Raw genomic sequence first — 21738 nt, forward strand, 5'->3', positions numbered from 1 at the left:
CCGATGACCTGCCGTGGTCCCTTCCAATCTGACCGAGTCTGAGAGTCAGTGAATCTGTGACCTTCCCAGCCTAGCCTCAGAGCCTCAGTCCCACGACCCAGCCGGCTGGAGGGCGGGGAGCCCGGGACGCGCGGGGAAGGCCGCGCTCGGAGCGCGCAGACGCCGCTCCCCTGAAGGCCGCGGGGGGAGCGGGGCCGCGCCGCGCGCGCCGGCCGCAGGGGGCGCTGTGTGCCGCTCCGGGCCCGCCCTGGCGCGCGTGGGCGGGGAGGCGGAAGCGGCGGCGCGGCCATGGCGGCGGCGGGCGTGGGGCAGCAGTGGGTGCTGGTGGAGATGGTCCAGGCCTTCTACGAGGTGCGGCCGGGCAGGCTCCCCGAGCGGGGCGGCGTGAGGGCGCCTTGGGACGCAGGGGTCGGGGAGGTGTCGCCGGAGCTGCTCCGGGGCCGGCGGCGGCGGGCGGTGCTGGGGGGTGAATCGGGAGCTGGTGCGGGTCAGTGCTGCGGGGGTCGGGCTGCACTCGCTGAACCGTGAGTACGCGTGAGTGCACCGTGGCTGTGTGTTCAAAATATACACGCACGTCCTATTTCTCCAGGTTTATAAAACGACATTTAAGGCGTGTAGCTGAGCATTAAGCCTTAAGGTTCACGGTATTTTACTGGGGTCAAGGTTTATAACTTGCAAATGTCGTTTGCAAAGGAAGAAACGGCGTTTAAATGTTCAGGCTTGAATTCCCTTCTGGAGGAGATCAACTCTGCATGTTTGTACCCAGGCTTTGTTTCCTGATGTTAGAAAGGATGTCCTGATGATAATCGGTGTTTTTGTGTCCCTTCCTTTGGCAAAGGGTGGTAACTTTTTAGGAATGTGTGCAAGATTTGCAGTCCAAATATAGAAATGCTTAGCTGATGAAGCAGGTAGTATGCTCTAGTGCACTGAATCCAGGATAATTGTAAATACTGGCTGTCCCTGCTGGTGGACTGTAAGTTACAAAAATTGAGAGGTGAAGTGACTTTGTATAGATGACACAGAGTTTTAGACTCAGGATACTTCTTGTTTTGTAAGCTGCCTGCCTTCATGAGTGCTGACTGGTATAACTTAATCTGTATAATTTAACTGCCTTTACTCTCAGTGTTCAAATTATATGTGGAACTGAAATCAATTATCAGTTTGGAACATGTCTTGTTTATTAACAACAGAACAAATCCATTCAAGTTCAAGTTAACAGCTACAAGTAATAGCTGCAAAACATTCCACTTTCATATATTTAAAAGTTTTACTGATTTAGAAATATATCAGCGGATGATCAGTTTTGAGTTTTTTCTGAGTGTGCTGGTAGGGACAAAATGGTTGTGTTGTATAACACTGCTTCAAATAGAATTCTCTTTAGACTATTTTTGGTACTTTTGTTTTCAGGCTCCTGCTTACCATCTCATTTTAGAAGGAATTCTAATATTATGGATAATCAGACTTCTTTTCTCGAAGACATATAAGCTTCAGGAGCGATCTGATCTAACACTTAAGGTATGTGAAAAAATACTTCTCTTTAGAGAAACAGTTCATAGCAATCAATATATTGGGTGTTGAACCACTGCTGCATAAATGGTTCTGTTATTTTTCTTTAACTTCAAAGGGTGAGCTTTCTTTGGACTCAGGAACTGCATATTGCTTAAACACGTCAGTTTGTGCTTTTAAAGTAGCACTGTGTTTGTGAGTCTGACAAATGAGAAAACTGGTATGATGGTGATGGTTAAGCTATGAAAGCTGTCATTAGCTCTACTCAATGGAGGCTTTATTTTAAAAAATGAAAGCTATGTTAAAAATGCCCACCAAGCAAAATGAACTGTAAGATTGTAGATGATAGGAAGATGGTCAGTCTGTATATGTGGTGTCTGTGAGTAATAACTCTGAGAGTTTACCGTGGGTTCCACAAAAATTGTAATTTAGCAGCAGTTTTCTTCCTTTGCAACGTTGTCCTGAGAAAATAAAAAAGCTGTACTTATGAAGACTGGAATTTCTTCCTGGCTTCTGGCTGTAAACTCTGAGAAATGAGTAAAGATTGTTTTGAAGATGTCCCTGGACTAGTTTTTTTGAGCTTCAGAGTAGTGATATCCCTTGTAAATAGGATAAAATATTTAAATTTCTTCACGGTACTAAAGAAAGTTTGTGAAAGAGATCTATGGGTATTTGTAATGGATGTATGCAATTCCAGTCTATGTCATGTGTTTGCATGCTTTTTGATCTTACTCTCACTAAGGATGCACATTAAGGATGTGTGCTTAGTGTAATTCATGAGTGAACAGGATGCAGGGACTGTAGGCACAAGCCTGTAAAACTGCAAAACTATAGGCAATGTCCTCATTTGGGAAGCACTTATTAAATGGGCCTAGAATGTTCTAGAGAACACTTTAGCAAGTATTTATTGAGACTGTTGGCATGGCTTTACAAAGGACAAGTCCTGCCTAGCCAACCTAGTAGCCTTCTGTGATGGAGTAACTCCATTGTTGGAAGAGGGAAGGGCTACAGGTGTAATTTACCTGGACTTGTATAAAGCCCTTGACCTGGTCCTCCTCGATTTCTTTTTGTCTGAATTGGAGAGAAATGGATGTAATGAATGGACTGCTAGGTAGGTGAGAAAGTGGTTGAATGGTCTCACCCAAAGGGTAGCAGACATTGTCTCTGAGTCCCAGTGGACATCAGTGACAGGTGGAGTCTGTCAGGAATCTGTACTGAAATCACTGTTATTTAATATCTCGATTAATTTAATATCTTAATTAATGACTTAGTTGATAGGATCAAATGCACCCTCAGCAAATTTGCACATGACACCAAGCTGAGTGCTGTGGCTGACACACCTTGAGGGAACAAGACCAAGTGCAAGGTGCTGCACCTGGGTCAGAGCAACCTCTGGTACCAGCACAGGCTGAGGATGAACAGATGGAGAGCAGCCCTGTGAGAAGGATTTGGGGGTGCTGGTGGGTGAGAGGCTGGACATGACCCAGCCATGGGCACTCCCAGCCCAGAAAGCCAAACGTGTCCTGGGCTGCATCCAAAGCCGCGTGGGCAGCAGGGGAGGGAGGGGATTCTGCCCCTCTGCTCTGCTCTGGTGAGACCCCAGCTGGAACCCTGCACCCAGCTCTGGGGTCCCTGCACAGGAAGGACGTGGAGCTGTTGGAGGGAGTCCAGAGGAGGGACACCAAGATGATCAGAGTGATGTAACACTTCTGCTATGAGAAAAGGCCGAGAGAATTAACTGGGATTGATTAGCCTGGAAAAAAGAAGCCTTAGGGATGACTTACATGCAGCCTTCCAGCATCTGAAGGGAGTCTACAAGAAAGATGGAGGGAGACTATTTACAAGAGCTTGTAGTGACAGGACAAGGGGGAATGGCTTCAAAGTGGCTGGTTTAGATTAGATACTATGGAAGGAGTTCTTTACTGTGGGCATGGTGGAGCACTGACACAGACTGGCCAAAGAAGTGTTGGATGCCCTATCCCTGGAAGTGTTTAAAGCCGGATTGTATGAGGCTCTGAGCAACTTGGTCTAGTGGGAGTTGTCCCTGCCAGTGGCAGGGATATTGAAATCAGATGGATTTAATGTCCCTTTCAACCCAAATGCTTCTACAACTGGAGGCAGAAAGTGAACTGAGCAGGAATCAAGAAATGGCCAGTCCAGTTTTGTGCTTGGAAGAGTTCGAATTGATCCTGGGATACTCGAAGTTTGCCGTCTGATAAGAATACAGAGGAGGAATCAATGCAAAGGGAGCTCCAGTGTGGTGAAACAGAGTGTTCATGTTCTAGGAAGACATGCTGCAGGCCCTGATTGTCCATCCAGAAACTAATACAGTTTGTCTACTAGAGTTTTCCTGCATCAGATAGTTTTCATCTCTAGTATTTTGAAGGATACATTTCTTGTTTTAGAGAGTCATTCTCTCTACAGTAGAAGGCAGGAAAAAGCTCTTCTCAACTCTTGGAAGATTAGTGTCCCAAAAAAGATGTAACCTGTCTTTTCCTTATAAAGTAAGAAATTTACTTTTGTATCTCTATGTATCTATCTTCACTTTTGCATCTTGGATTTTATCATGAGGTTGCAGGCCATCATCTTAATTTGTGACTGATCGTTTTGATGAAGCTGAGGAAAGTATGCAGACAAATTTGAAGGGTGAAAAGGAATGTGAATACTAGGAAAATGCAACCAGGGATAAAGAATTACTTTGTATATAGACTAGATACATTGATTCACATTGCAGATGACAGATGCAAGAAGTTAGTGTTGTGAGCCCTATTGCAGCGCAGGGTTTGACTGTTAAAGACACCAGTGGCTTGGTACCATTATTTTGGTGGCAAAAAAAAATAGCATGGATGAATGCACTTTGTTCTGATCCTATGTTCAAGTTGGCTAGCCATGAAGGCCGTGCAAGTTAGAGTAGCTGGCTGTGTCATTGACCTTTGAAGATGGAAGTGGTGGTTGCTCTAGGAGAACTGTATTTGGAAGGGAATTTATTGTCTACAAATAGTTCACTGAAAGTAAGCATAATCACAGCAGTGAAGTTAGTGTGACTTCTACAGTGGAGGAGTTAAGTAAACTGATACATCAGAGTCATGAAATGATTCCATTTCTCTTTCTACAGTGTAAATAATTCTTGTGAAGAGGGCTCATGTATTTTGTGTGGAGGAATAGCTGTGAACACACAGAAACGTGCCTTCTTAAACTTCATGAAAAATCTGCACCTAATTGACACTTGTCTGTGTTGTGGATTGACCCCAGTAGGCTTGAACATTACTCTTCCTTTGCTTTGTGAGCAGTTGAGCAAAAGGAAAAAAAGTTGTGAGTTAATATAAAATTATTTAATAAGTAAAGGAAATAATAGTAAGACAGAAAACAAGACAGGTGATGTCTCATTCACCAAATCCCATGGATGGACCAATATCAGACAGCTCCCAAGCAAAAGGTGACTAAATTCCTTAAAACCCCTCTTCTAATTTTTATTGCTAACTTTTATTGTGTGACATCATACAGTATGAAATTTATGTTTGGTTAGTTCAGGCCTGATTGTGTCCTTTCCTAATCTCTTGGGCATGCACCAGTCTGTTCTCTGTGGGAACAGAGTGTGAAACAGAAGTTGTTCAGCAAGAGATACAACTTTAGTTTTTACCAACATTGTTTTAGTCACAGCACTGTGCAAGCTGCTATGAAGAAAGTTCCCACCCTCACAGCCAGACCCAGTATAGTCTGTTTCATAGAATACAGGATCCCATACAGCCAGACTTCTGTGGGTGTGTTCATCTACGTGTAGAAACATGCCAGCTGTTCAGCAAGGAAACTGCTCCTGATTTGCTTTCTGAGTTGTTCCAGTCTGAGTCATGCTTTGGTGTCTAGTCTTTACCAGAAAGAAATACTAGGTTGCTCAGGTACAGCTTCTGGAGACAGGCCTGCTCAGGAGCACACACTGCCTCTATGCCAGCCACTCATGTAAAAGTACTTGAAGATTCTTTGTGAATTATTGTTGGGAATGCTGCCAGAGCAGAGCTCGCTCCATGTAATAAATGTAAATGAAGAATACAATTACTGCACAGCCATCTTAGTGATCTGTTAGGACAAGAAAGTCCTGGGGAACGAGAAGCAGATGATATATTGTGCAACCTAGTGCGCTTAGGAGTCATGCTTCTAAAACCATGAAGAAATCCACCCTGAAGGTGGATTCTAGGTTCAGTCAGATGTGTAGCAAGAATACTAAGAAATCCAGTGCAGAAATGATCTTTCAACTGACTAATTCTTATGCTTTGGTAATAGTGTTTATAAGTATTCCTACTGCTTCTTTTAGTATCATTAACTGAAATCGTTTTAGTATCATTAACCAAATCATTAACTAAAGAGGTGGAGTGCTTCTCTGATACTGTAAGTTTCTGATAGTTCAGCATTTTAGGAAACATAAAGAAGTGTTATGGCCATACAGGGTGATGGTTACAGATTCTTACTGGCTTTCAAACAAAGTAAAATCTGTAGAAAGTGACAAAGTGACAGCGAGGACTGGAGTGGGCTGTGGAAGTTTGCACAGCAGCATTTAGCTATGTGTGAAAGGAAGGTGCCCTATGGGTCTGTTTGTCTTTTACTCTGCAGTAAATGGTAATGATACTGAGCTTTTCTTTCAAAATCCCTGAAGTACTACTAAGAGTCACATCTTCCCATTTGCAAATGGGAGGAATAGTTTTTTTCTTAGGTTTTAGAATTTCCACTGCAGTCGTAGCATGGTATGCATTTTGTTTGAGTGATACTAGTCAGGAGGCTGGAAAGTTCCTGTCAAGAGACAAATGTTTAATGTGCAGCTGAGAAATACATAGACCTTGAGAGCTCTGCTTTGCAGGAGCAGCATTCGCAGACTAATCAGATATTGTTCTATAGGGAATAGCAGAGGTAGTCTGCTCTTATAAAGGTTTTCAGTAATTCTGAGCTAAGACTTTCTAGGTAGGTAAGATTTCTGTTATGTATGAGCATACATATATACCTTGAAAGAGAGAAATTTCTAACTGGTGTGCCCAGTATTTGTGCCAATTTATCCTATTACGTTACGTGAGTCTATAAACACTGTGAAATTAAAGACTTATTTGAGGACTAGTAAATAAAAAGTTTTATTAATCTTTTGATATTAATGTAGAATATGCATGTATGACATCGCTTCAGAACACTAGTGCTAGCTAAGATCTGTCTTCATGAACAAAATTGCTATCTTTTCTTAAGAACCTGAGTGAGCAAGGCAACTTTTAAAATAATTTGGGTTGAATGTGATTGCACCAAAATGTTTTCCTTACCTGAAATATATGGCAATTAAAAAGTAAAATCCACAACAGAGCACAACCACCCAAAATCATATTATATGTATTTCTGAGTATCTGTGTGTATTTAGATAAACAGATTTCAGATGTTTTTATGTATAAATATGCAGAAATGGATTCAAGATTCTACTACACGCAGGATTAGGCTTCAGAGAGTCAGAAAGTTCAGATTCAAAAGGATGCTGGGGCTGGAAAAGTCATGCCTAAGAGATCACAGCAAGGTACCAATATTGGTGCCTCCACACCTTTCTAATATGGGATACCCAAGAAGGTGGGGACTTCAGCCTCAGCACCAGGGTTCCATTATGGTTTGGGCTAGGGTTCAGAGAGCCAGAAAAAAGCTAAATGTATAAAAAGGTATGTATATTATAGTTTATACAATATAGTTATAAGCATTTTATAGGTGATATTTTCATATTTATTATGTATAACCCATATGATAAAATATATATGCTTTATAATGTTATTTTTATTTTATTTATTGCTTTATAAATTAAAAGTAGTTATACAGGAGGAAAAGTTGAGGGATGAGTTCACATACATTGCAGTCCAAGAAAGTGGAAACTGAAAGTTTTGAGTTCATTCTTTTCATCAAGTGGATGTTTTCAGTGCAGCAATTAAGTAGAAATATGCAAATCAACTATGTATTGAGGACATTACAGTATGAATTAAAAATATGGTTCCTCTGTATGTTTGAAAATAACTTTTAAAATTTATATTGGTGTGAAATTTTATCTGTTTAGGAGGTAAAAGATAGAAATGCTCTGATGTTGAGTCACTACATGAAAGTCTGCTTCTGCCTTGTCCTTTTGTTCGGAGGCAGATGGTCGTGTTTACCCTGAGCAGTCAGAAGGACAGGCTTGTGCACTGAGGTACTTGGTGAATGGAAGGAGGAAAGGGTTTGCACTGTCTTGTTTGCAGTGGTGGGTGGCTGGTTTGGATTGAGATTGATGCTCCTTTTAATCATCAATGTCTCCAGTCCCATCCTCTGCTAAAAACTTGTGGAAACATGACATAAGATGTGAATATGCAAATATTTGTCTATGTCCTTGAAAAAGCAAAATGCTATGTAATGGATGAGGAGAATGAATGTGAACTAGAATTAATGAAATGGTGTTGTTTGAAAGGACAGTTTCAGTTCTGTATATTCTAAGTTGTGTTAAGAGAAAAACTGGGATGTAGACATGTCTCATTAGTGGCTTGTAACCTATGCTGTTGGTGTGCAGCAGAGATTTTGAAGGGAAGACTAGAAACTTTTTAAAAATTAGTGAGTGGAGGATAGGAATACTAATTAGGAATTGCTCATTATCTTTATGCTCATAGATCTTAACTGCAATTGGAACATGCTAATTTACTGTAGTTACAATGCTATCCGTACATACTCTTTTTCTTACTGCTGAGCTCCTTGACAAAAGTCCTTTATTTTTGATTGTGTCCTCAGTAGGTAAGCTGTATGATGAAATTTTGCACACTTAGCTTTTTCATTAAAGTCTACATTTTTAATATAAGCTAAGTACATGCTTACACAGTTTTAATTCTGCTTTCTTTGAAGAAAATGAATTTTATGTTGCATGCTCTGCCTTAAACTGTTAAAATGTTCTGTGTTCAGGTCTCAAACAGAAGAAACACCATACTTCTGAAGTCTCTCTAAGGCATTTGATGTCAAATAAAGCTTTTCTTATTTATCCTTCCATAACTGGCTGGCTGCACCCACTTCTCACCTGATTTATTCTGCTGCCTAATTAAAACAAAACCTAATAACCCTCCCCTGGAAAAACCACAAACCAAAATGAAACACAACACCAGCCAACAACCTTGTGCTTCAGAATTAACGCAAAACTCTTGATTCTAGATGCACTATACATTAGGGATTTGGGACATTTCAACAACTACTATAGGAGCAGAGTGAAGGTTGTGTGAGCATACGTCCTGCTTTATGGTTGTCAGAACTCCTTTTTGAACTCTTGTGGAAAGGTATAAGATACTACTGGGCAACTGCAACTCAGGATGTGGTTTCCCAATTACATCAGCCAGTCTAGGTTGGGATTTGGACTCTTATTGTGGGGTTTAGTTTAGATATGCATCCCATCCTGCTTTTGCTGACTTAGTTTTCATCTGGACCTTAATAAGGCTTTTGCCTGGTTTTGTATCTGTTTCTGCCAGCACAAAGTACAGGAATGTTTAGATGGGAGAGGACTGCACAGTAGCAGCTGCTGGCTTGCAGTGTGGTGGATCAGCACCCTTAGTGTAAAGTTACGTCTTTGGTTTTTTATTTTCCACCCAGAAAATAATATGGTATAGAGATGCCCACTAGTGTTTTGAGACAAAGATGGAACTTTCTCTGTTGGCCTATGGTTGTGGTTCCACTCTGAGATTAACCTGAATTTAGGTACTATGAAAATGAATATGCGCTCAGTATTCCTCCATGGTTAAGTGTAGGATATGTAGTTTACTAGTTGTTACCTTTTCTTGAGCACTTGGCAGTTTTTCTCCAGTGTATCCTTCTCACATATTTGTTACTTTGCTAAGTATTTTAATGCTAATGTTGTTCAAACACCTCTGGTGAAGACTTGAGAATGTAAATTGAGGCAATCTATATTAAATTTTAATGTAATGCATATTCAGTTACATAAACTGTAGAGGTGGAATGAAACAGCATTGATGAAAATTTGGCAGGGACGTCATGTTAGTATCTCATCTCTTGATAATCATGTAAGATCTTTAATACACAGATACATCTGGTCCATGTTTCTTTATATCTTATTCTTTTTCCGATTTCATAATTGTGAGCCTCTCATTTAAAGGTCCTGAGGGTATCGGTTTTAAGTTTATCAGAAAGGTGACATGTACTAGCATACGTGATTTCTTATACAATTGTTATCAACCGTTTTTAGTCCCTAATGTGTTTTCTAGGGGAATTCCCTTCTCAAATAGTATTTCTTTTCTCCTGATCAGGAAAAAGAAGAGTTGATTGAAGAATGGCAGCCAGAGCCTCTTGTACCTCCTGTGCCAAAAGATCACCCAGCTCTCAATTACAACATTGTTTCAGGGTAAATATAGCCAAAATAAATTGTTTACTTATTTTGACTCAAATACTTGATATCCACATTTTAAAGCATATTGCTCATTAAGCATTTCCGTATCCTTAAAATCTTTCATAAATGAATTGCATTTTTAGAGAGTGGGACTGAATTTGCCTCTGAACGGGGTCTTGGTATTGTAACATTATCCAGACTATGTTATGAAGAAAATCTTTCTTTAAATATTGTCCTTTTTTTTTTTTTTCAATATTGGAGGCAGGAGAAGAAATGTATCTTTGCCTTCATTGTAGTTCTGTATTGTTTGGTATTAATTAATTTACTATTTCCTGAAAACATGGACTTAGACCTCCAAAAGTGGGTAGTACATTCTTACATCACCACTAATCACTTTAAAAGAAGCTTGCTTTATGTGTAGCCACTTGGCACATTGCTGTGGTTTAACCCCAGCCAGCAGCCATGCAACGACTTGCTCCACCATCATTGAGACTGGGTAGAGAGTTTGAAGGGTCATGAGTTGAGATGAAGAGTTTTATAGAGAAAGCAAAAGCCCTGCAAACAAGCAAAACTAAGCAAGGAATTCATTTGGTGTTTCCCATGTTCTACCATCTCCAGGATAGCAAGGCCCTATCACATGTAACAGTCACTTGGGTGCATAAATCACTTCTAATGTGCCCTCCTTCCCCCTTTCCCCCACTTTATGTACTGACCATGCCATATGGTCTGGACCCTTTGGTCAGTTTGGGTCACCTATCCTGGCTGTGTCTCCTCCCAGCTTCCTATGTGCCTCTAACTTCCTTGCCAGCATGGCAGTGTGAAAAGTAGAACGGGCCTTGGCTCTGTGTAAGCCCTGCTCAGCAATAACAAAATCAACTGTATATTGTCAACCCTGCGTTCAGCACAAATCCAAAACATAGCCCCATACCAGCCATTGTTAAGAAAATTGACTCTACCCCAAACCCAGCTCACACTTCATGAAAAGTTGTTTTTCTTTGGACAATCAGAATTGGAAATGCTCGATGGTAAAGCTGTTTTGTGAGGAAATTTACGGCTCAGTGTTTCTTTCTTGTGTTACAAGACTTTTAAAATGTCTGATGACTTAGGTAAGAGTCACAATATTTCAGAAATTGGTTTGAAGCTTCTTTTTACAGATCTGTGTGTTAGTAACTTTTACTTTGTAAGCATTCTTAATGTCCTTCTATTGACACTAATAATTTGAGATAATTTAGTGACACTACAATTTTTTACTGTCATTTTGAGGTCCATTTTGATTGTTCTGCTACCACAGAAAAGGCTGCTGTATAAAAGTGATGCCTGTTTTAATTAATCGTGATGTGAACGATCCTTCTGTTACTCTTCAGAATTTTGAAACAAGAAATACTGTGGAGCTAAAGAAAGTGTTGACTGTTTAACAAAAATAGAACAAATATGCCTTTTAGAGTGATTCAGAAAGTGTTTAAATTTTTGGAACTTTCCAATACTTACAGCAAGGAAGTATATTGTAACAGAATGTTAATGTGTTGTAGCTGTTATATTCACTAGTGGCTGTGGGGAAAACTTGACATTTGTCTTGTAACATTTAAGCTGCCGACTGACTACTTTCCCCGCAATTTGCTCAACAGCTGTAGACCATAACTTTGACTGTAAACTTAAAACATGTTTCAGAATTAATACAGGAAGAAAAATGTCAGCATCCTGATTTTACTTCAAGAGATTTTCCCCTTTTGAACCAGTATTTTAGGGAGACCGTATCTATTGAGGTAGTCTTCTTTCAATTATTTTCATGCCTTAATGTCTATCATGAGTGGTGATTTACAAAAATCCCAAACCAGTTTGTGTTTGAAGGAACCTATAAAGGTTATCTCATTTCTACTGTTGCCATTGGACACCTTCCACTAGACCAGATAGCTCTGAGCCCCATCCTGCCTGGTCTTGAACACTTTCAGGGATGGAGCATCTGCAGCTTCTCTGGACAGCCTGTTCCAGTGCCTCAACACTCTCACTTACCTTTATAAAACTGTGTGTTTATGGTAATATGTGGGGATTATAAAGGTGTGGACACACACATTTAGAGAGCTAGGGAATTACAGCTTGGAAATTCTTTTTCAGGCCTGGATTTCTCCTGACTCTCACGTCCATTCTCAGGCTGACAAGCTGACTACAGCTTCAGTTAGGGAGGAAGTCTCCCGGGGTGATAATATAGTGAAAAACAGAGTGGAATTCATAATAAAGATTGACACCTGGTGTCTTTCCCGTGGGATACATCCTGAGGTACTGTCCCAAGGATGTTTTTCCCCAGTTGTCCAATGAACTACTGTCCTGTCCTAGCTGCACGTAACACACTTTTTATTGTACGGACATCCCGTATTTAGTTGGCCTTTATTCCCCCAAAAGAGGTCCGTGTGTGTTGCTGTCCTTTCTCTCTCTTTGCAGCGCAGTAACCACATAAAGGCTCATAAGCACTACAAGAAAAACTAAGTGTTTCAGTAAAAATTTTGACTTGCTGTGTGTGTGAGGCAGATTTTCTCCCTCCTCAGTAGGCTGTGCAGTTTGTACCCTGTGTACATATTCTCCTTTCTGCATAATCAAGTAATGTTGCCAAATGATGAGGAAAGCTCAGACATGTTCTAACCAAAAAAGTGATCTGCCTTGAACCAGTGCTGAAGAAGGGACCCACAACAGCTTTCATAGTTCAGAAATTTGTTCCTTCTTTTGGCAGCCTTTCTGAGAACTAATCTATGCAAGATAGCTTAGTTGTATGAGATCTCACTCAGAAAATGTGAATCTGTTTCCTAACAGTACATCTGAAAAATTTTCATGCTAATTCTTCTTCTGCTTTAAAATAAAAGTCACATCATTAGTACCTTCTTAACTTTTGTTTTCTTCTGTGACTGATTTTTTCAATATTTGAAACACTTCAGAATCGCAAGATCAGTGGGCATGCTATCAGTCCTTAAAAGACAATTTCTGAAGGATTTGCTAGCAAGTTGTTTGAATATAGCCTGAAATTATATTTTTATTTACTGTTTAAGCTGGATCACTCAGTGATCTCATAACTGTTGTTCCTAACCATGATACCTAATGAGCTGTTATACTAGAGGAAGGGAGATACATGAAAAGATAAAAAAAAATCAAATGTTTCAAGGCTTTCCTTTTGCAAAGACTTACTGTTGTTGCAGTCAATATCCATGTTTTAGTTATAATTATTCACTGAAATAACCTTTTCCATTTATGCTTTTGTTATTGGTTCTTTAGAAGTTTGGGTAAAATTCTGATAGCAAAGGATGCTGAGTTTTCATGAGGGCAACAGCCAAGTTGTTGGTGAAAATTGGTATGTTTTCTAGGTTTGAGAGGTGGAGCTGTGAGGCAAATTGTTGTAAATTTACCAGATTTGATAGTATGCTGGGAATATACTGAATCTCATGTTAGTGACAAAATGTATAGATTTTCATACAGGTCTGCTCTGGTGAATATCTGTGAAACTAGATATTAGGACATCCATCTTAGTAGGACATCCAGACTTTGGTACAGCTCATTGATGAGCTAGACAGAGGAACAGATCCAGGTATATTTTTAATGGCAGTCAGTTCCCCAAGACAGTTTGCTGCGCATTTTTAAAATGCTACTACTGTGTGGAAAATGCACTGCAGTAATGCAGGACAGCTCCTTTGTGGGAACAGATTCAGCATTCAAAGGATGCACACGCACTGTGTTAGTAGAAAGCTTTCCAAAGTTGTTTAGTAACCTTCTGCAATTGCTTAGTTGAAGCAACATGTGCTCAATTTTCTCAGGTGAACAGATATAACATGAAATCATGGAGATTTTTAAGAGAAATTCAGGCAGTTCAGTGTTTTTCTTAACTTGCAGCGAATAGCTTGGACTTACAAGTTATTTGCTTTGCACACCAAATGTACCCATTGAAATATTGTCAGCCACCAGATTTGGAGCAGCTGTGCACAGGCATTTGACATTTGAGCAGCCCTGTTTAATTTTGATCAAGAAAAGCGCCTAGTGCTAGTTTTCCACATGGGAAAATCTTGTGGAAATTACTGTGTCTGAGGAATAGCATAGAATCCCAACTGTAATATTTGACAGCAGACACAGAAATGGGCAGACATAGGGTTTTGTATTTGTTTTAGATTTGAGGCTTCTTAACACTCTTAAGTGATTAATGCAAAGTTTTAAACTTCTTATATTGATGTATATAATTGCCAAAACAGGTTTGCTTATAGAACACAGTATGTAGACGTGATGCTTGTATTTAAAAGGATAATATTTTACTTATCCCAAATTTGTTTTGTTTTGTTTTTTGTTTACCTAAAATTTTTTTAGGGTAAAAATTTTTTCCCCTTTGCTTAATGTACATTATGCTTTTGTTCATTTGCTAGTAATGTGTGTTTTCAGACTTTCTCTGTTTCCTGATTACATAAATTACTCAAACCATTACAGATTAAACTGAATTGGAAACTTGAGGTGATAGTTAATACAATAGTTTCATCCACCTACAGCTGCTACCTATATTTCAGTAGCTGTATCAGTACAAGATAGGTGTTCTGGGGCTGCTTCATGACAAAAACATTAGACGTAAGAGCAATGAGGTATCCTTTTCATTTTTATTATTTCATCTTGAAAATAGTTATCACTTTGCTTTTAAAGAAAAAGTTTTATTTATCTCTTCAGGGATCATCTTTCTACGAATTAAGTTTTCAACAAAGAATCATTAAATGTCTCAAGAAACTATTTACAGTTTCTTTGTTGAATTGCAGGAATATAGGTTTTGTTGAGTATATTTGTGACTTGACACTGAATTTAAATACTGATTGGCGGCTCCAACAGAAGTAGAAAGGGGGAATCTTGAAAAACCTATGTGCTTTCTATTTTTGAAAACCAGAACTCCGATATTAACTGTCTATGAAAATGACAACTGTTCATTCATAACAATAGGCCTGTAATTTTTTTTTTCAGTCCTCCCACCCATATAATCACTGTTAATGGCAAGGAATGTATAAACTTTGCATCGTTTAATTTCCTTGGACTTTTGAATAATGAAAAAGTTAAGGTGAGTTCTTCCAGTTGTTCTATTTGTATGGTTATTCCTTTTTTACTTTGTATGTTATCTTGGGATAAAGAATACAGAAAGCATGAACTTCACCAATAGCACATACTGCTGAAACAGGAAGTAAGATTATAATCTAGTAATGTTGTGCTAGTCAAGTTTGTATTTTTTCTGAAGTTTAATCTGGTGTACTTACTGCATACCTAGTTGATTATCAAGTTAGATTAGTATTTAATGTCCTTAAGTATTAGAATAAAATGAGTGATGCTTAACACTTGTCTAAAATAGTTTTGAGATTAAATTAATTATAGAATTCAGTACATTATTATACTTTCTGTGAAGCAGGTCACATTACATGACACAAAAAGTAATCTGTGTACATTGATGTAAAGTTGTCAATGTGAGGTGTATAGGAAAGCTAATGTAGGAATATTTAATGTAATTCTTTCCTATTAAAGAGTGCAGCCCAGGCTTCTCTGAAGAAATACGGTGTTGGCACTTGTGGACCCAGAGGATTCTATGGTACTTTTGGTGAGTCACATTCTTTGGTCTGCCTTTAAAGGTGTTCAAGCTAGTTTGGTAAGCCAGCCAAAGGAGTCCAATATGTAAGCAAAAATAGTTATTTCTGTTGCTCTGAAGAGCCGTTGTCCTCTACTGCACATTTTGCTGTAGCTGTTGAGGATTGGTTGCTTTTATGCTTCCGGGCTTTGTTTCCTATTATTTTATCTATTTTCTTACTCTTTCTAATGCTGGCCATTGAGGAGAATTGCAAATTTCATAAACTGTTGTAGTTCTGGTAACCATAGTAGAAGGAGAAAATATCCGTTTTAGAATTTAATAACGCACGGTGACTGTTAAGTGTAATATAAGCGCGAATTAAACTTTCTGCAAGGCACCACAAGGGGGCAGTCTGACTTCTGTGATAGCTAATGTGACTACTACTGTGACCACTAATGCTGTAGCCAGGAGTTTTCCGCTACTGATAACTAATGTTGTAATTGAGAAATTTTATGATCTGAGCAGGTGTACTAAGGTAAGGGTAAGTAGTAAGTTGTTAAATATCAGGCTCTGGACATAGTTCTTTATATTTATATATAAAGGAATTTATATTTTGAAATATTGCATGTAAATCAAAGAGTTATAAATGAATAGCTGCACAGTTAAAGGCTAAAACCATCAACTCATTATGTTAATTTTCCAGTCTCTCCCCAGAGATGATGGAATTCTATTCTGAGGGTGTCTATACTCAAATTATTTCATAGAGTTAGCTTCCTGTAGCCTTGACTTGAATTCAAGACAAACTTGAGCAAACTTAGTTAATCAAACTAGTCCGGTCTAGATCAACTAGTTGCTATACCTAATTTGATTTTATTGAAGTCTATCTATCAGAACAGAGTTGAGTCTTGATATCAATTTTAGAAATTGTTTATTATCTTAGAACAATAATGTGTTTCTAAGGGCCGTTCTGGTGACCCACTGATTAGTACAGAGAGAGTTCATAGATTCCCTCAGTGATCACAGTTTAGCAATGGTCTGTTGGAATTCATATAGGCTTTTTCCTTCAAAACAGTGAAGTGCTTAAAAAACCTTGGAATAGTAGTAACCTTTTGAATCCAAGCTGATTTTAAATTTTGTGAAGTCTAACACTTGGGGTATTTTCTACTAATTGTTTCAAACAGCGAGATTATTATTTTTTTTTTTTCTGGTAAGTGAGAGAATATTCAGATTGTTTCCTGCCCTCTTTGGAGAGCTAAACCTAAAATGAAAACTATAGCTTTTGCTGTTCATTGGCTCCTGAGTTTTTTCAGTAAGCGCTTCATTTCATAAAGCGAGGAATCTAATCTGTGGCATTGCTACTTGACATCAGTAGAGAAGAAGTGATACTGTATTCACCCCTTTGATGTATCATCTTTTACACATAAAGTAAATAAAATAATTCCGTTCATTTTAAATGGTAGATAGACTCCTGCTCTACTTGTTCAATCTAGAATTGTCTTCCTGTTTTCACCTAACTTGAAACATTTGAGTGTGGCAGGATTATGAGTCTGTGAGAAGAAACACTTCTACATCGTTGTATGCCTTAAACTTTTCACACAGTTTTTCATGTACTGTGACTTTGGTAAATAGGTCATGTTCTGTGCAGAACTGTACACAGTTTCCTCTTACATTCCTGTGTAGAATTTAACTGATGGTTGTTGATTGTTACTGCTCAAATTTATCCCCTCTTAGGAGCTGATATTTCATATCAATATTAGAGATCAGTATATGAAATGCAGATATTGTGTTATAATTTATTTTGAATGGAGGTTTGGTTCTTCATGTCTATGCCACTTTGAAGGTAATTAATAGATTTAATGAGTCCCTTTTAAGACATTTTTACTTTGTGTTGTATCCCTGAAATATGTATCTGTGCCTTTATCCTATAATGAGCATGAAATATTTCCATATTTACATATACCTGAATATTTGTGGGTATTCACTCTATAATTCTCATTTCTTCTGCTTTTGACTTCCATGTGAGCATATACTAGACACTAAACAGGCATTTCATAATGGTTATTAACAGTATTAGTTTTATTAACATTTCATAATTGCATGGAAAGCTGTTCCAGTGTTGTCTTCCTCTGTGCAGATGTATTTCAGGTGGTGGTTGCAGTTTTCAGTTAAGCTAGGCTAATCCAAGTGGTGTAATGGTACTAAAACAAATCATTGCAATAAAGGAAAGTCAGACAGTATTTGCATTTTTTCGCAATGAAACCTTAACATTGCCTTAGCACTTTTCAACCTCATGGTTAAACAAAGCATTCATACCCTTATGTAATGATATGCCAAGTGTGTGTGATTTTGAACATACGTGTTCTTGCCTTTGGCAAAATTTACTTAGGCTTGCAAGACTTTTTTCCGTAGCACAAATTTGAATATATTCGTTAGCTGCCCTTGCTGACAATACTTGTTTTGCCCACTGTTTCTTACCTAGACATTGCTTAGTGCAATGGTGGTTGTTTCTGAATAAGGCTCAGTGAGAAGGATGCAAGTTCTGATTTTGAACAGTGGTGGTCTTGTCATCTTTTTCAGTTAAATTGTGTAAGTAGTCACTCAAAACATTTTTCCTCATTAGCTGTCAATAGCTGACCACTCAAAAATAGTAGTTCAAGTTCTTATTTCCTGCAATTTGTTATTCTCTACTTCAAAAATAAACATTTTAGACTGGATGTTTTTTATATTGCATGTTTTAAATGCTATGTGGCCAGTCTGTTTTTAAAAATTTTGTTATTGCTGATCTTTGTTGGGCTTTTTTGTTCAATAAATCAAAGGTCATTCCGCCTGTTTGGAAGCCTGATTGAAGATTGTTTTCTGGTCCTGAAGTCCATGTAGCAACGACACAAGAAAAAGACACAAAGATTCTGGAAACGGACTATTTACAACCTCAATCAGAAAGTAGATTATATAATTCCAGTCAGTATCCTTCCTTCTGAAGTCTTTGGAAAGGCCTGAAAATTCCTGAACATTTGGTATATCTAGTGCAACTGGATGAAAATGATAGAGTGCAAAAGAAAACTTCCAAATCATGAATGATTAACTGTTTGTTTTCATTTAAAAGCAGTGGGAAAGCTAATTTCTTTCTGATCTATTTTTTGATGCCCAGGTAAACATCACAAAAGAGTTGTTGAGGAGTTATATTTTGCGTGCCATGGATAAAATTGATCTTTACTGTGATTGGGAAGCTGTTGTTTGAATACAGACCTTGCCTTTATTAATAAATACATCAGATGGCTGTGCTGTTTTGCGGCAAGATTATTCTAGATATGTTTAGTACGTCAAAGTTGGGATTTTTATGATATCCTTTCTTTCTGCAACCTTTCTGTTGGTGTCTGGTCAGAAAGAGCAGCACTGACGTAACCATGCCCCAGAGACTATTGGAAGAATCTGTATGTATAACTGATGTTGCTTTATTTGATTTTAGTTTCAATGAACTGCCAGTAATTGAAACAAGGTAGCGCTTGGCCAGTGGTGCTCTTTCAAGTCACACAGTAATGATCTCTATTTGCATTTCAGTCTTATTTATTTACAGTTGATAAAAGGCATAATTATCTGTCTATTGCTAGCAGAAGCAGATAGTGGCAAGAGAGTTAGGCAATCAAAATAACATTTTTTCTGATACAGGTTATTTTGCTTAGGCAAAATACTTAATACTGTGCTTACCTTTCTGCAGCAAAAAGCCACTCACCATGTAGTATTACAATTTTTAAAATTTCTATTTTTGACCTGGGGCACTTTGACCAAATTGATTTGGGAAATGCTGTGTGTGTGATTGGGTCAATAGATCTTAGGGGTGAATAATCTCTGGCTTGGAGGTGTGACCTTTTCAATGGGCTAAAGTGTGTTCAGGAGATTTTTTTATGACTTGTAGCCTGACAAGAGCAGTGTTCTGTTGTAATGATAACTGTGCTAATGTAGTGGAAGCATCAGCTTGGAAGAACTGATGGTCTGCCAACAGGACCTCATTAATTGCTATAAATTACATAATTTGTTTTCTGACTGTAGTAACTCTACAGTCGATGCTCTCTAGTCACAGCCCAAGAATGCTGCATCGTTTGTGGTCTAATCACAAGTAAATTTTTACAGCTTTGGTGTAAAAACATTAGAGAAACATGTTGTATAAATATTTTAAGATCTTTTAAAACTTGTGATTCATAACAGGTCAGTTTAAGTGAAGCTGGATTGATTGCAACTGCGTTTTGGGAAGTTACTTGTTTTGATACACTTCCTACAAATAATGTTCTGTTTTCTTCAATTAGATGATTTCTAAAGGTAATGATAGAGTTTTTGAGATAAAAACAAGCTAACTATCTAATATATTTTTTACTTTTCTCTCAATTAGATGTGCACTTAGAATTAGAAGAACGGCTAGCAAAATTCATGAGGACAGAGGAAGCTATTATATACTCATATGGATTTGCAACAATTGCCAGTGCTATCCCTGCATATTCAAAGAGAGGGGACATTGTGTTTGTGTAAGTATTGTTTTTTTCCAATTTTTTCTTTTTATTTTTAATGATTACTAAACATATTGTTGAACATTTAAAAATATTCCTGGTTTTGATCAAGTAATATGTAGCACAAAGTTCAAATATTTTTTCTTTGCCAAATATTACAAATCAGTTACTGCTTTCATTGTGAGAGCTCAGATGTGGGCACTCAGCTGCAAAAAAGGCAAAATAACTTGCCCATTCAAATACTGACATAATTCTAATAACTAATTTTCTTCATAAGTGATATAATTATATTTGCTTTTTTCCTGTCTACTGGTGGCTTTTCACCTTTCTTCCAGGAGAGTTGTTCCCCTCATGCCTATTTGCAGTGGATTAGTTGGATAAGTATTGGTACATATTAAAACAACAGAATAGCTACACAGGATCAAATAAAAGATTTGGCAGAAAATAGCCAGTCGTGATTTGTCTAGGGAAGATTCGAAAACTGGAGAAACAATGTAACAATACTCAATTTACTGTGCCAAAGAAGAGGTTTTGGATTTAGGAAGAGTTCATGAAGTTTTCTTGTCTTCTGATTCTTTCAGTACCTTAGATCTTTAATATCCCCTCAGTGTTTCTGTGACATGCAGATGGTTAACTTTTGGAAAGTAAAAATAAAAATAGAACATTTTATGAAAAATATGAAGAAATACTGTTTCAAATATAATACCTACTAATTTATATTGATGCATTTGATTTTTAGACAGGGATTTTCCCCATGCATTTTCCCCCAGGAGTAGGGAGTGAGTGTCAATGTGGGGCTCAGATGCCTGTTGTGGTTAAATTACAACACAATGGTACTTTTGTATTGTCTGCCAAAATCTCTCTTCAGTGCTCTCTTTTCTAAGTGTAAGGCTTGCAGACTATTTGACTTCTTTACAGAAGTTCTTTCATAATTTTATAATGTTTTTTGATTTTCTTTGATTATCTGGATCAGCATTTTTGAGACTAATGACCAGGATTGTGCACACACTAATCAAGGATGCCAGTGTACCCTGGATTTTGTTATCTCATACTGTTTCAGTTTCTCATTGGCAGAAGATCTCACTGTATTTGAAAGCAGCTTGGTTGAAATTGCTGCATTTAGCATATGCGGGTTTGGTTTAGTTGCCACTTTTACAAGATTAGTTGACCTAAGCAACTGTGAAATTGCATACCCCATCATAGTCAGAAATTTGCCGTTCCAATACTTAAAAATGCAGGATAGTTCTTTGGCCATGGAGATATTATTTCTCAAAGGATATTAAAGTGGAGGTTTTGAGTATTTGGAGGACTGCAGCAAATGTTACAGTCACATCTTTGCGCTTTCTTTTCTGAGACCCAGAGCAAATGAAGTGAGATGTTTTTGGAATGATTACTGTGGTATTCTGTCTGATTCATGGAATGCTGTGCTCAAACTGCTGTCACATACAAAAAAAACCAAACCTGCTGGCTTGCTTTTAGTTTCTGTAATACATATAAAATTGAGAAGCTTTGAAATGAGTTTTCAAAATGTAAATAAAATATGTAGTGCTTTAAAACATCTGGTTTTGTCTATACCTGAATACAAATACCTGCTCAAAGAAAGACAAGCCTTGATAGTCAGCTTTCTTTGAACAATTGCACCGTATTTAACAAACTTAGAAGGGTTTGCTGTATTTACAGAGATGAAGCTGCCTGCTTTGCTATTCAGAAGGGATTACAAGCATCTCGTAGTAACATCAAGTTATTTAAGCATAATGATATGGCTGACCTTGAACGACTGTTGAAAGAGCAAGAGACTGAAGATCAAAAGGTACCATTCCTTT

The 21738-nt window shown here is 38.1% G+C and overlaps 1 protein-coding gene across 1 annotated transcript in view; it reads left to right on the top strand.

Moving 5' to 3' along the window:
* The first annotated feature begins 255 nt into the window (after positions 1 to 255).
* Positions 256 to 21738, top strand: part of SPTLC1 (serine palmitoyltransferase long chain base subunit 1) — a 34133-nt gene continuing 12650 nt past the window's right edge. Inside the window, exons 1-7 of the mRNA XM_014869183.2 lie at positions 256 to 351; positions 1408 to 1515; positions 9780 to 9874; positions 14828 to 14921; positions 15377 to 15449; positions 19801 to 19933; positions 21596 to 21725. Coding sequence (XP_014724669.1) covers positions 289 to 351; positions 1408 to 1515; positions 9780 to 9874; positions 14828 to 14921; positions 15377 to 15449; positions 19801 to 19933; positions 21596 to 21725 — 696 coding nt within the window. The 5' untranslated portion in view covers positions 256 to 288. The remainder of the gene's footprint in view (positions 352 to 1407; positions 1516 to 9779; positions 9875 to 14827; positions 14922 to 15376; positions 15450 to 19800; positions 19934 to 21595; positions 21726 to 21738) is intronic.

Source organism: Sturnus vulgaris, chromosome Z, assembly GCF_052056855.1.
Source record: "Sturnus vulgaris isolate bStuVul1 chromosome Z, bStuVul1.hap1, whole genome shotgun sequence".
NCBI lineage: Eukaryota > Metazoa > Chordata > Aves > Passeriformes > Sturnidae > Sturnus > Sturnus vulgaris.